A 15,344-nucleotide genomic window follows, 5' to 3' on the forward strand; every position below is an offset into this window, starting at 1 on the left:
GTATACGGTTCCCAGTGTTCGTAGCTACTCTCAGCAGGAGATTTGCCCTGAACTGCCTTGTGGGATCCTACCCCACCCTCGGAGGAGGTGGGAGCCCGAAATACACAGCCCACCAAGAACCTGCAGCCCAGCCCCGAATCTTGCAGGTCCTGACATTAGATGAAAGTGCTGGAGATTCCTAGTGCCCCAGCCACAGCCAGGGTCAAATGCATATGCTCTGGAGAGGAAAACATCATCCTAGCTGCCAGTTCGGAAAGATTTTGCACACAGTATCTGGCCCTCTGCCCAGAACAACCAGATATTGAGTGAAAAATAACCAGGTGCTCCAGGATACACAGTGGGATAAAAAATGAGAGCGAGAAAGCTAGGGGGATGCAGAGACTGTAGTTGACAGACACCTGCTTGGTGAAAATCGGTCAGATCTGGGCAGGGAGTGCCAGAGGAGCTGGGACCCAAGGCCAGAGCGCGAGAGAGGGAGCATTCACAGACCGATGGGGCCATGAGCAGAAATGAAAGGAATGGAGTCTAATCCAGTGGATAAATGAAAATGCAAGCATTCACACGGATATAAATAAATGTGGGCAGAAGGAAAGTCTTCCTTACAGTAGAATTCCAGCTAATAGACACAGCTCAAATAATGGCATCAGAAAATCCCTGGGTGTTAACAGAGTATGTACGCCATCTCCAAGTGTCTCCCCACCAATGACCTGTTAGTTGCAAAGTAAACAGTAAATTGGGAGTGGAAAAACTTGGAAGGCATTGGTTTGCCACCAACATGCGGACTACCCAACAGGACATTCTTCTTGGTGTGATACAGCGTCACTTCTTTCCTGTCACTGCCGCAAATGCCTGATGGGACTGTCAGCAAGGAAACGACGAGACATTCTGCAGAATAACCGGCCTGGACTCCTGAGAACATCATGGTCGGGAAGATTAAGGAGCCACGCAGGTTACAGGAGACCAAAGACACATGACAGTCCATGTGCAGTGATGGCCTGGATCTTGGAAAACAAAAACAGTCTACAGGCATTGGGACAGCGGAGGACGGCTGTGTTTGGCCTCGGATTCGTGATGGCTATTGGACGGGTTGAACCGCCTGCTGTCCTTGGCCTTCTGGGAGTTACAGGCGAGGGCGAGCTGCGTGGCTCTGGCCTTAGCACTGAGAGTCGGTGGCGGGCCTGTCAGCCAGCCTGACGACCTGCCTCCAGCGGCCACAGGGGGGCAGGCGGGCTGGGCAGGCACCTTGTCACCTTCCAAGGAGTGAGAGGTGGAGAAGCCGACACGTGACATTTTCAAAGTGCCTGGGTGTACACATGTCTCCTGGAGACCCTGCTTTCAATTCTCTTGAGTACATACCCAGAAGGGGAATGACTGCATCCATACGGAAGTTGGGTTTAATGTTTCGGAACTGCTCACTGTTCCCTAGTGGCTGCCCTACTTCACATTCCCACCAGCAGTGCACGAGCTTCCAAAGAAATGGAAAATAATCACCAGCCGAGAATTCCAGCCCAGTGAAAGCGTCCTTCAGGAGTGAAGCGGAAATAAAGACAGCTTCAGACCGACAAACACTGAGAAAGTTGTCACACCAAGAGCCCCTTCCTGAGGAGCCACTTCAGGATGTTTTCCAGGCAGAAGGAAAGTGCTCTCAGGGAGAGAAACTCCCGCATGCAGAGAGGAAAGGGCAACGGGGGGTAACTCGAGGTGACTGTCCACGGGTAAGACAACACTATGATAGCTTGTGGGGTTTAAGACCTACATAGAATTAAAACACAGGGTACCGGGAGCGTCAATATGTGTGGGAGGGGAGCGGGGTTGGTTCTGACCTTATGTTGTCAATACACTTACTTGGACTCAGGTACATCAAGGGCACCTACTGTGATTTTACAGGAACCACTGAAAGAGGAGTGAAAGGGTCACTTTATTACAGGGAAGAGATGGAACATAAAAAAATACTCAAAAAGAAGGCAAGAAAGAACAAAGGAAAATAGAACAGACCTGACAAACAGAAAGCAAGTTAAGATGGAGGCCCCACTCTCAGTAATCACACCAAACGCAGCGGGACCAGGAAATGCAATGAAAAGAAAACACTGTCATAAGAAGGTTAAGTGTAAAAAGATGGGAGATGAAAGCGCTGCCGATGGCAGCCAGACAGCAGGCACATGGGCTGCAGGCCCGGGGGCATGTCTGTGTGGGTCTCTCAGGTTTTATTCTGAGAACTGGGAAAGCTCCAGAGGAGTTGGCCATTTCCCCAGATGCACCGCTTGGGGTGTTGGCCGTGTGTGCTGTGCCCGTGTCCATGTGTGTGCGCACACTGGCTCCCATGTACACACACACACGCATGCACACACACTCCCTCCTGCCAGGTCCTGGAGTCCCAGGGTTTCCTTTGTTGCGTCAGCCCGCAGAGAAGGCCCAGCGGTTGTTTGCCATGGCAGGAGGTGAGCACTGATGGGCCTGAGGGCCAGCTTTGCGCTCTCAAACTTGAAAAAGGTAGACAGGTGACTGGTGCCGCTTCCTCCTTTCTCTTCCTCTCTCTTCCCTTTGTCCCCTGAACTTGGAGCATGTGTGTGTCATAGTGGGGTTTGCTCTGCACGGGAGGCTGGAGAATTCAGAGTCCGCGTTTTCCCTCCTTACCACCTTAAAGGTGGATTTTCTGTATGTGGGAAAGACACACCTGGGGCCTGTCACAGGAGGAAGACAGGCTCAGACGCAGCCAAGTCTGAAGCCTGACCTGCTTCCTGCCCAGTGGGGGAGGGCACGGTGGGGGCGTGCAGGCTCCTCAGTGCCACCTGTGGGCTGGCACCCCTGTGCTACGGGGGCTGTGGCGCCCTTTTCTCTTTAACTTGAATTCTTCGTTTTATTTGACCAAATGGATGTTTATAGAAAGTTACCAAAGTTTAATATTCCCGCATGTAACAGGGAAGCTGAAAACCAGTTCAGCACTTAGCCTGTAACCAGAATGTCAGCGCAGTGGCTGTTAGGCGGATGATCAGGGAGCTTTGGTTTTTGAAAAGCCAGAGTAAGAGCGTTGTTACTTAAAAGTAATAGTTTATGATGCTTAAAGCAAAGAACCTGTGACGTCGCAGTCGTGCAGCCTCTGCGTCAGATACAATCTAGACAAGGACATGCAAACAGGCGGGACCCAGGGGCGGACTGTCCCCTTCTCTGAAGATGTCCCGTCCTCCCTGTAAACCTCTGGACGCAGCGCGTTCCCGAGAGCCTTCGTCGCCCTGCCACTGCCCTCGTTTGGTTGGGACACACTGGTGGCCTCTGAGGACGCCCTCAGGCTGCAGCGGGTGGGTCAGGACGATCGAGTGTGGAGCTGGACCGTGACTGACCCCCTGGGGGGTGGTCCCCTCTGGCACCAGAAGGACAAGCGCCTGCTTCCTGCTCCGAGCTGGGCGTGCGGGGTCTGCGGCCCCGATGGGGGCCCAGCAGGAGCACTGATCGCGGGCGGCTCTGTTCTGGCATCTTTGGCTTCAGGTGCCGGCCCCCCGGAGGCCCCCACGGGAGATGGCCAAGCCCCGTGGGCCTCTCTCCCAGCCCCATACGTCTTGTGTGACGTGATGGGAGAACAAGATACTGAGGTGCCTTGCCTGGTCCTGCCGTCTTGCTCAAGTGCCGTTTCCTGAGTGTGTGCGTGACATGAATCGGGGCTTCCAGAAGGTTCTGTTCATCCGGCAGTGGGCGCCTTAGAAACAATCTGATGTCTGCCCTTTCCACACCAAGGACCCTGAAGTCTGAGGGACAAGGTCCCAGCAGTCAGTGGGAGGTGTCGTTCATGAGGACGGCGAGTGCTCGAGTCTGTCAGCAGAAATCTATTCTGAAGTGAGGCTGGGGCTCGGGGGCCTGTGATTGGGGCCTGCAGGGATCCGGCCTCCTACATGGGCACCCAGGCCTTCTGAGAACCTTAGTCCTTTCCCACTTCCAGTGTGACCTGTGGAAACCTGACAGATGAATAGGGGCGGTCTTTGGGAAGAGGGGGTGGTGTCGGAATACACCGCTGGGCACAGTGACGAGGGGCCGGGAAAGCGGACTCGTAGGGGGATCAGTGGAAGAGCCTAGATGCCGACGTAGAGCCAGGTGTGTGGGGGACGTTCAGTAGGATGCCGAGTGGCGTTAAAACTACTCAGAGCAAGGTGATGACTCAGTATTTAGCGCTCAGGACGGGCTCTCCATTTCGATGCAAAAAAGTGAGGTAGATTTTACACATACACACGTGTTCGGTAAAGATCTAAATTTAAAAAAAAACGATTGAAGCGTTTGAAGATAAATAGAATATATTTATAATCTTGGAATGAGGAAAGCCTGCCTATGTAGGATAGAAAACAAATCTATAAAGGCAAATCAGATTTCATAGGAATGAAAAGCTTTTATATGACCAAAATCAACATAAAGTTTTTTAAAAAGTGACATTTGGAAAAAATGTCTTTTACATAAATAACCATAGAAACTCATAAACAGCCCAATAGAAACTGGACAAAAGGCATGAACAGGTAACTTACAGAGGAAGGAATTTAAATGCCACCCCAAAATGCCAGCCTGACTGTTAATCAGGGAAATGCAGACTAAAATAAAGTGTCATTTTCCGGCCAATCATGTGACAGGTAGAGGTGAATCCCACCCAGGGAGCATGTGCAGAGTCACTGCTCCCAGTAGGAAGTGGCCAGAGGTGAGCGAGACAGACAGCCTGTTAGACCCCCCACGCTTACCTTCCCCCGCCACCCCCCACATTCCGTCCTGTGGCAGTTCTCAGGTTTGTGCACAGGAGCCCTGGCCGGCTCTGTGACCTCTGTGACAGCCTACGGTGTCATCAGGCTCTCGTGAGGACCACGCGAGGTGTGGGCACCGGGGTCGATGCTGCCACGGCAACACCCAGGAGGGTGGGTGTACTTCGCAGTAAATAAGTCTGCTCTTTTTTTTAAATTTTTATTGGGGAATATTGGGGAACAGTGTGTTTTTCCAGGACCCATTAGCCCCATGTCAAGTAGTTGTTTTCAATCCTGTTGTGGAGGGCGCAGCTCACTGGCCCATGTGGGAATCGAAAAGGCGACCTTGGTGTTATGAGCACTGCACTCTAACCAACTGGCTGCCCAAGTGCTCTTTAAAAGAAGAAAGATCAGAGCACGTCCCGTTTCTAGTTATGTGCCTAAAAATGCAAACCCAAGTGATGGTCTGTGTGTTCACTTACCCGTCTGCCTAAATGCAGAGGAAAAATCCGGAAGTTGCCCGTGGCTTAACCGACCCCTGTGGGAAGAGCCGGGGGTGGGGTGGGGGCGGTGGGACGCAGGAGGAAGATGCCAGCCCTTTCTGCTCTGTTTCCTGCATTGCTTGCATTTGTAGTTCGTAGATGAGGATACCAGATGATTCTGAAAACATGGCTTAGTGTGAGAGGACGTTTTGGGGCTGCTGCTGACGCGCTCTGCTTGTTCGCAGGTATGGATCCTGGCGGGAGCCTGTCAATCCCTACTACGTCAACTCCGGCTACGCCCTCGCCCCGGCCACCAGCACCAATGACAGTGAGCAGCAGAGCCTGTCCAGCGATGCGGACAGCCTGTCCCTCACCGACAGCAGCGTGTAAGTGCCCCTGCCTGGGCGAGTGCAGCCCCCGCGGAGCACGGCAGCCGTGCCAGTGCTTGCTGGGGCCTTGTCTTCCTGGAAGGGGGTTTGTGGTCCGCCCCCCGACTCGGTGTTAGTGCCTCTGACAGGCTGACCAGCTGCATTGCAGAAAGTCTTGTTACAAACCGTAATGCACACTAGGCCTGAGTCTTGCATTAGTTGCTTCTCTTCGAGGCCAAGGCTACAGGAACCTTGAAAAGAGAGGGAACCATGGGGCGAAGTTGAAACAAATCCCAGAGCTGCCTGGGCTTTGGTTCTGAGTTTCACTTTGGTTTGTATAATCTGGGGGTTCACTTTAAACGTCAGCAGTGGTTCACAGCCAAGCAGCGCGCTGCCTGCCTGGGCAGGGGTGAGCCAGGCGCCCTCCCTGAGAAGCCATGCTTCTGTGCAGGTGCGTTTCTTGTCAACGCTGTTCTGTACAGGTCACTTTTTTAAATTTAGAAATTGTCATACAGGTGAGCAGTCCCTTTCATCTGCTCACCGTGGGGGGATGGGGAGACGGGGGCAAGAGGGAAATGGGTGCAGCTGGCCTGGTGTCCAGATATTTCAGGAACCGCCGTCCAGGCTGCACGTGTCTGAGAGGTCTGTGTGACCACATAGAGCCACGGTGAGCCTCTGTGTCCCTCAGCGGTGACAGCAGACCCTTCATCGTCCTCTCCAGGGAAGCCCTACCTTTGTGGGAGAGTGTTTTCTGACACCTTCTTCGCTTTGGCAGGTGACGTATTGGGACCTGAGTGCACATTAGAAGCTTGGTGGTGTCAGATGCTCTCTTGCCAGATCAGGGCATTGCCTGTCCCGCCCCCTGTGGTTATTTGTCATCTTAACTTTGCTGCCCATGCTGTCAGACTTGCCCAGATTTCAGTCCCTTTGCCCCTCACCGTCCAACCAGCACTGACGGCACGTTTGTGCCCAGGGTCGGGGACTTGGGCTGGCGTCTGACTCCCGGGCCCCCGCCAGCAGCAGGGCCAGGAAGCCTTTGACTGTGACAGTGACCAGGTGTGAGCCCAGTGACCACCATCCACAGGCCTTCTTTCCCCATGACACTGAGACTGCGCGGGGCCACAGCCAGGACCTCCAGCCAGGCAGTGGCGGCAGCTGTCCGTGGGTCGCAGGGAGACTGCTTCCCCATCCAGCTGGTTTCTCCATGTGAAACGTTTGAACAGTCAGGTAGATTTAAGTAAGAAGGAAAATAAGGGCTACTAGATCTTTCTTTTTGTAGGCGAGTAAACGTGTTTAGATTGTGGTCCCCCTTGAGATGCGGTTTGTAGAATTCGTGCCTTTCCTTCACCTGTGTCTTGAAGCATTCTTCTGACGCCTGAATTTTAGTGTACAGGGCACGTGACCACGAGCTGCTTCGGAACCAGATTTAGCCAGCCCCCCCTCCTTGTTGCAACTCTTGCATTCTTTCTCTTTTCCTCTTTGCCGATCCTGTGGTGACATCACCAGACAGACAGGGCCCTTCAGGTTGAGCTTCGGTGTGTGGTGTTTCTTCTGGACCATTTCTGTCTCCTTTGTTTTGAATCTTTAAGATAAACTGTTGACATGTTTTTAGCAACTTCTTCTTTGAAATTCCTGGGGTTTCAAACGGTACCTGCCACAAATATAAAGTATCATGTGAAACGGTTCCACAGCTACAGCCCCGCAGGCCACCACAGGCGGCTGGCAGCAGGAGATGGTGCATTTACAGCATCCAGTTTTCCTTTCCCCGAAACTCTGTTACTACAATGGAAGTTAATCCGCTCTCGCAGTTTTCAACTTTCTCAAGAAGTCTCTTCATTCTCTCCAAGAAAATATGTTTGCTAAAGGGAAGATCTAAAAATCTTTAAAATATTTTTTCCCTGATAGTCTGTTCATCTTGTGTACATGGAGCGTCAGAAATGTAGGAATAGTCAAGAATTTAGAATGTAAAATTGGGACGTATTTGAATATACGCCGGAGGCAAAAAATAGGACGATGTGTTTTATCTAAATTATCTCTACTGGGGGCAGCTGCCCTCAGAGTCTCACCCACACGATAGAAATGATGGACCAGCTTAGTGGTTCGTGGCCTCTGGACGTAGGTGTCTGAGGACAGTGCCTGGTCCACACAGGTATGAAATCATGAGAAACAAACCAGTTGGAGGTTCAGGGCACCTGAACAAAATCCCAGGCCGTGTAAGAGACGTTTTAAATGCATTGGATTCACTTGTTCCTTGACAGCTGTCGCCTTGAGCACCCCCATCCCCACTGGATCCCAGAACCAACTGCACTGCAGCACCCAGCTGGTGCCCAGACAGCCAGGGACACCGAGGCAGTGACACGAGTGAGAGCCCATCACAGCCTCTCTCTGCCCTGCTCTGAACCACAGCATGGCCTTCCCGCCCAGGTCAGGGCTCCGAGGACAGGGACGCAGCCCTGCCCGCCCACGAAGCACTGAGTTGGCGGGTGTGCAGCTGTCTGGGCCAGGGGCCAGGACACACCAAGTGCCATGTGCTGGTCACCGAGGGCCACGTGGCAGCTTCTCTAGGCCATCCAGCAGTTCCAGTGAGAGCAGAATCGTCGTGGCCGCATATTTGCGTCCACTGTCCAGTCAGAGCAGGGCTGCGCTGGCAGTGCGGCCTCCCCAGGGGGCAGTGCTTGGGAAGGGGTCCAGGGAGTCCAGACCCCACACAGACGCTCACCGTACCCTCTGGAAAGCAGGGAGGCCCACCTCAGGCTCCTTCGGCAGGAAGGAAGCGGGGACCCAGAGAAGCCTCACTGTCTTCTAGTCGTCAGCTCTGGCGGCTTCTTCACACACGCTGGCTCCGGGCAGCGCCCTGCTGTCCAGAGTAGCTGTTACGTGGCTGGGAGAGGCCTGGAGAGTTTTAGGGCCTGCATACACCATACACGCAGTGAATTAAGTGTTAAATCTGGCACCTAGCTTGAGTAAGTGCATTCAGTTATCTTCAAGACAACACATAATTTGATTAGATTTTTATTATAATCTTCAGAAAGGTTCATAGCTAAAACTTAGGTCAAGAAAACTAATTTGAGCACCCCTCAGAGAGAGTACACTGCTTGGCCAATTTACCCTGGAAGGAAGCAGAATATCGGAAGCTTGGAAGTCTCTTTCCCCACTGGATCCCCACTGGACCCCAGAACCAACGGGATCTGGGTTGTGTTGGCTACCCATCTCGCAGCCCTCAGACACTTCTGGTCTGGGTAGGGCACCCCTCCCAGATGGGCACATCATGTCCTGCACGTTTTCTGGAAAGGACCAGTCGTAAATATTTCAGGCTTCGGGGCCACATGCAGGCCCTGTCACATATGCCTTCCCCACTTTCTAAGTTACCAGGCGTGGCTGTGGCACCCAGCACCGCTGAGCTCTGTGGAGCTGTGTACGCGCTCACGCCGTGTGTCTCTCTCTCCTGGGCAGGGACGGAATCCCACCGTACAGGATCCGCAAGCAACACCGCCGGGAGGTGCAGGAGAGTGTCCAGGTCAACGGGCGGGTGCCTCTACCTCACATTCCCGTAAGTGCCACTGCCCGGCCCTCTCCCCCCCGCCCCCCGTCTGGGGTCCAGCAGTCCTCTCAGGCCTGTGCCCATCTGTTTCCCCCATTCCGATTGGGCTGCTGTGACACTGGCAGTGGGAAAGGCGCCTGCCCAGCTTCCTGTGAGCTCAGCTCACCTCCAGGCGTAGCTCGGGGCCACACTTGGTCGCACCCGGCAGGCTGGAGGGGACAGCGAGGGCGCCTTGGAGCACCCAGCCCGCCAGGTCAGTCAGCAGCGGCGGGGCGTGCCCTCCCGCAGTGCCCACCAGGCGCCTCTCCTGGAGGTGGGAGAGCAGTTCTAAGCCTTCCTGGCAGGCTCCACACCCAGGCCTGGCCCCTGCGGGTGCCTGGCTGAGGCTGTTGGAAAGGCTGCGGTGCCTCTGGGCGCTCCTGTCGCAAGTTACCGGGAGCCCCCACGTTCAAGATCAAACCAGGCAGTGGCTTTTCTGTGGCTGAATGGCAGGAGTCACCATGGGGGCTTCCTGCGGCAAAGCTGCCGCAGCTTTCACCTCGGGGCTAAAAATAAAAAGGTGATAGCGGTTCTCCTGACTGGGGGGGTTCACAGAGAGAGGGGGCTGGGCACAGCCTGTCTCCACCTGCAGAGAGGTCCTTTGTTGATGAATGGCGTGATTAGCTCTCCGTATTCTGCCATATGGACTTTGAAGGGGAAAGACTTTTAGGGGAAGATAAGAAAAGCTTACATTAGAGGCTCCAACCTTCGGTGCCTGTGGCGTAGGAGGGAGACGCCTGCCCCTCGCTCGCTCCTAAGTGTTTCGGTGCAGGGCAAGTGGGGGTTTCTCGGGATCACAGCACACACGCCCCTTACTCAGGATTCCTAGAGTCTCTGCAGATACTCTTATTCTCAATAAGAAAAGAGATTGTCTGTGGTTGAGAAGTAAGGGTGTTGGTTTGTCCTTCTGAGAAAAGGATGGTCAATTATTCTGTCCCCTCCCAGCCAAACCGTGGCACAGATGTGGCCTAAACCAGGCACTGGTGGTGTCTGGTGTCTGCTTAGGGAACAGCAGAAGCCAGGCGCTGTGGGTGGACTGTGCGGACATGTGTGTGTGTTGTAGGGGCTCCTGGGGAGCGCCCAGCCTCACCCACGTCTGGCGCATCTAGGTCTGAGCCGCGCGGCGATACACGTGTCTTCTCAGCTCTGCTCAGTGCAGGTTTAAACTCAGGGCCTGCGCTGACGGGTGGGTGGGGGGGCGGAGGGGAGATGGGTGCAGTGGAGGAGCTGGGAGGGGCTCCCGCCTGCCGAGGCCCCGGCAGGTGCAGCGTCCCATTCGTGGCAGTGAGGTTGGCCTCTGCGTCTGCGCTCACTGCATGAATGTGTTGTTAGACGAAGGTCAGGAATGTACATCCAGGTAGCCCCTCACAAAAGATTTACTCACGGTGGGAAAAAGTGACTTTGGAGGAGGACCCGCTGGCCCGTCCTGAGTCAGTGGACAGGTGTTGTCATCAGCGATGGGACAGATGGACACTCCCCTGCGAGGACAGTGGGAAGGGCCTGGAACCCGCAGGGTGTCCTGCCGGGCATGTCGCCAGGACACAGCCCCCGTGGGGCCATCCTGCACAAGAACTGGCCTCTGTTGTCTGCTCAGACACCCCACCCCCAAAGACTCCCTCCAGGATTTTCCCACTGCCCGTTCCTCTGGGGCTAGCAACCCACGCCCACCTTCTCTTCCAGGCTCCTCTTCCAGGGCCTTCTGGAAGCACCGGTCATCTCCACTGCCCCTGCTCGGGTCTGGTCTCTGCAACTCCAGGACAAACCCTTGCCCAGCGGCGCGCACCGTCAGGCCTTCCCCACCCACTTTTTCCACCCCTGAGGCATTGGTCTGTGTCCTGGGCTTGCCCCCGGCCCCCTTCCCTGTCCAGGCCCCGCAGAATTTCTGTGGCCACCTCTGAATCCATCATGGTTAGCATCAGCCCACACATGGCTGTTCGTCCCTGAGCCTTTCACATCAGTTTCTTATATCATCTTACAAGTTTCTGAGGTACTAGGTACTGTCTTTACTTCTGTTTTGTAAATGAGAAACAGGTAGAGTCGAGACCGTGCCCAGAGCCCACTAATAAGAGGCTGGGGGGAACACCGCCTCCACTCAGGCCCCCCGCTGTCACCGAGACCTCTCTGCTCACCTTGCTCCGCATCTGCAGAAGCCTGAATAGCCACTGTCCACCCACAGGGGTCAGAGAGGAGTCCCATGTGTCACCCTGTCCCCAGGCCACCTCCACTGTCTGCCCTCCTACCTCACCTGAGGCCCCTGCAGGCCCTCCCCCTCCTCGGCCCTCCCTCACTTAGACCTTGGTGGCTTAGGTTTTTAATATATATCGCTATAAAGGACGTTATTAGAACAGCTGCTGAAATTGGAATAAGATCTGTTAATTAGGTAATACTATGATAGAGTGCCTCCTTTTTTTTTTTGAAATCTGTCCGATGGTAGGTACAAGAGTGCCCTTGGTTTTTGTGAAACACACTGTACAGTGTTTAGCAGTAAATAGGCGTTGTACGTGCAGCGTTTTCCCGACTGGCTCGGAGGAGAGGACACGTGTCCCAGTGTGCATGCGTGTGCATTGTGTCTGCGTCCGTGACAGAGAGTGACAGTGTGAGAGAGATGTCAGCAGTGGGGAATTGGGGTGAACGTTGGACAGGAGTTCTTGTGCTATTCTTGCAACTGTTTGGAATTTGAAATTACTTCAAAATAAAGCTACCTTCCCCTCCCCCCCAAAAAATAGTTATATAGTGCAGTGCTATAAAACACATGGCAGAAATATATTCTCTGGAAAGGAAAGGCCTCCATGGCCATACCTTTCCCCTGGTTTTTTCCTGTACCCTGAATTTTGTGTCCCCCGTCCCTGCTGGGGAGCCTGGTCTGTGCCCACCTAAGCGCCAGGGGCTGCTGCCCTCTTGTGTGCGGGGCAGGCACTGCAGGGGGCAGGTGGGTCCTCTAAATGTGTGTGGGCTGTGTCTCCCTCCTCCGTGGTCTTTGCGTCTGTGGCAGTACCTACCCAGGCCCCAGGCCTCGCTGGGTCTCAGCCTGGTCAGTCGTGTCAGAAGCCCTCTTTTGGGTCGGGCGGGAAGGCCCTTTGCAGGGCACGCTCATCGCGCCCTGCTGGCCACTGCCCACTGCTCTGATGACTTGCCCTGTAGACCAAGCTCTGCCCTGCACAGTGTCTCTGAGTCTGTCACTATGGGAGTCGGGGCTCCATTCGCACCCTGGATCAGAGCTGGGTGAAGGAGAGATTTAGTTTGACAAGGAAAGAGGGGCAGTGAGGAAGTTGATGCCCAGGTAGGAGTAGAAAAAAGTAAACACTTTAAAATGAAATGCAGATTTCACATGTTACCACCACTCATCCAGAAAATGCTTGCGTGCCGCCTGGCACAGAGGACGGTAGCTCAAAGCTGCGTGTGGCCGGCTAATCAGTGCTGTCTCCCTGTAGCGTACTTACCGAATGCCAAAGGAAATCCGTGTGGAGCCCCAGAAGTTTGCTGCGGAGCTCATCCACCGCCTGGAGGCCGTGCAGCGGACGCGGGAGGCCGAGGAGAAGCTGGAGGAGCGGCTGAAGCGCGTGCGGATGGTGAGTGGGCCTGAGGCGGGGACGCCATGCCCATCGCAGATTCTGAGTTATTTTATTACAGCTTCAGGCGTGAGGGGCTCCCGCCAGGGTCTTCCAGAGCCCCCTTCTCCCTGCGTGACCACTCACCAGCTCCTGACAAGCTTTGCTCAATCTCGGTGGCCAGCCAAGGCGTGTGCTCCTGTGATGCCTGCCCCCTCTGAAGCCCCCCACCCCTCGTTGCCAGCCTGGGCTGTGTCCCTGGAAGGAGGTCCCTAGGTGGGGCCACAAGCCTCAGCTTGGGGAGCAACTGGCAGGTGTCAGCAGTGGCTCTCGGGTGCCAGGGTTGGGGTTCTTGCTCCAGCTTCTTGTGGGAAGACAGTTAAGAGGGAAGCCGAGAGAACTCCCAGCGGTTGTCTCTGAAGTAGTGACCACACTGAAGTGACACCGGCTCAGCTCGGGGCAGTTTGGCACAGGACATGTCCACGGTGCAGACTAAGCAGCCTCTCCGTTCACCCCAGGCCCAGCCCCCTTCCTGCTGTCCTCCCCTCCATGCCCCGGGCTCGCCCTCTCTGCCGAGGCCCATGCGCGAGCACACCAACCTCGCTGGCCACCTCCCTGCATCCCGCATGCCCCTTGTCATGTGGGGCTGAAATTCCCCTCGAGTGCTGGTAGAGGCCCTTCACGAGTACCGCTGGGTCCCGGGCCACATGCATGTGGCAGGAAGGGCTGGTAGCTCCCACTTGTCACCTCAGAGTGCAGAATGACGTTAGGGTTGGCTGTAGGCTTCTGTTTATCTTGTCTTAGGACCCATAGTCTCATTTGATGAAGCGTTGAATGCTAAGAAATTTCCTCATAATTTGTAATCCATTTGCTTTATTAACCCCTTTCTGCCATGACTGCTGAGGAAATACCTTGCTCTTGCTATCCCTGTGTCATTGTACCAGAGTCATGTCCACACACATGCAGGGGCTCAGTGCTGAGATGTCAGTAACAGCCATGCCCCTGGAGGAGGCCTTCCCCGGGCCTCTCGCACGTCCTTGCTTGTTGACCTTTATTCAGTGAACTTTATTCACTGAGGCCACTGAACCCAGTCCTGCCTGAATGCTGGGGGCCTCACCAGGCCTTTGCTTTGCTCTTAGCAGGTAGGAATTCCCCCTGCTGGAGGTAAATGGTCACCACCAAGTTCGTGGGTATCTTCCCTTCTCTTCTTGGTATTTCATGCCCAATACCTGAAACTCACAAATGTGATGTTTCTCGAAGGAATTCTTTCTCCCCCGGTCCTCTGATGTTTCTGTTTAAAATACGGAACCTGAGCCCTCCTCAGACCCCATGGGAGGGGCCTGCTCTCACTTTACATGTCTCCAGGTGAGCTGTGTGCACACTGCGTAATTGTAGACGTGGGGTACGGCAGGTGGTCGCACCTGGCAGTCTGTTTTCTTGCCCACCCTGACACCGTATGCCAGGAGTCCTGCTGGCTGCGCCCTGCAGCTGCTGTCCTGAGTTCCAGAGCTCCCTTCCATCGCACCCGCCTTCCAACCAAGGCGCCTGGCTCCCCCGGTCTTTCCCTCACATCGAGACAGCAGGCAGATTTCAAATCGCTTGTCAGAACTTGGGATTCATGGTGGGGACAGGAAGGCAGACCTGAGAGTGAGATAAATAGCCAGATGGTGGTGCTCTCCAGGAAGGAAATTGCATGAAAGTATTTTTAAGCACTTGTGCACACACACGTGTACATTTTTCTTACCAGCATCCTCTCCTCTCCCTCCCTCATGGTGATTGGGTGATCCTCAGGTGGGCAGAGCAGGTGCCAGCTTGAGGGCTTGGCACGTGCCAACCAGCTATCCTCCACAGTCCCCACATTCAGCGATCTGCAGTGTGACAGGGCACCTGCCATGCCAGGTCCTAGCAAAGGCAGGGGTGAGCCTTCATGGACCTGGAGGGAGCGGCTCTCAGCGCTGGGTTGCAGCCAGGCCGTCGGCTGGAAGTCGAGGACACCCGGGTTCATTTGCGGAGTCCAGCTCTTCCTCAGGGTCCATCAGAGGCCTTAGCGAATAATGGAGGAATGGTTAGGAGCATAGTTTCCACATTCTAATAGCCTTCTTTGAACAAATATAGGGAACAGTTGCCATGAAATGTGGAATATGTTAGCAGGAGCTAAATCCCGGTTTGCGTGTTGTGACAAAGCTGGCGTCATTTGTTCCGCACAGCATTTCCATAGGCACCGTTGGCGCTCTTTGTGTAGGGGTTGCCCTGAGCATGTCACCGTTAACAACCCTTAAAACAAATGTGCTCATGCAATAACGTGTGTAACGTTTCATGAAAGAAGCCTGGGGAAGACTTCACCGCCTTCGTGCTGTAGGATTGAGCTGTCGTGGTTGTTCTGTTAAGTTTTCAGTCTTGGCTCGGTGGCGTGCCTGGGGTCCTGGCCGGGCAACATTTCGGGCGAGACATGGTGAAGGCAGCTGTGGCTGTGGGTATTCAGTGTGCGTTTCTGATGCTTGAATCTCGGACTTTTTCTCTCCGTGGCGTCCCTGGCAGGTGCAGGGTGGCTGTGCCTGGAGCCACCACCAGCTCTCAGGGGAGGGGCTGGATCCAGCGGCTAAGCTCCAGCCGTGTTCTTTGACAGACGTGTTCCAATGAATAGCCCCTTGTGTGTC

General features: G+C 54.6%; 1 protein-coding gene across 2 annotated transcripts in view; it reads left to right on the forward strand.

The window, feature by feature from the left end:
* AXIN1 (axin 1) overlaps nt 1–15,344 on the forward strand; it is a 46,129-nt gene that overhangs the window by 20,014 nt on the left and 10,771 nt on the right. For both annotated transcript variants that reach the window (XM_019756229.3, XM_019756230.3), the window contains exons 3-5: nt 5,437–5,577; nt 9,013–9,109; nt 12,571–12,708. In XM_019756229.3, coding sequence (XP_019611788.2) covers nt 5,437–5,577; nt 9,013–9,109; nt 12,571–12,708 — 376 coding nt within the window. The remainder of the gene's footprint in view (nt 1–5,436; nt 5,578–9,012; nt 9,110–12,570; nt 12,709–15,344) is intronic.

The sequence above is a fragment of the Rhinolophus sinicus genome, chromosome 10, assembly GCF_057876585.1.
Source record: "Rhinolophus sinicus isolate RSI-liver-muscle chromosome 10, RSI-T2T, whole genome shotgun sequence".
Classification (NCBI taxonomy): domain Eukaryota; kingdom Metazoa; phylum Chordata; class Mammalia; order Chiroptera; family Rhinolophidae; genus Rhinolophus; species Rhinolophus sinicus.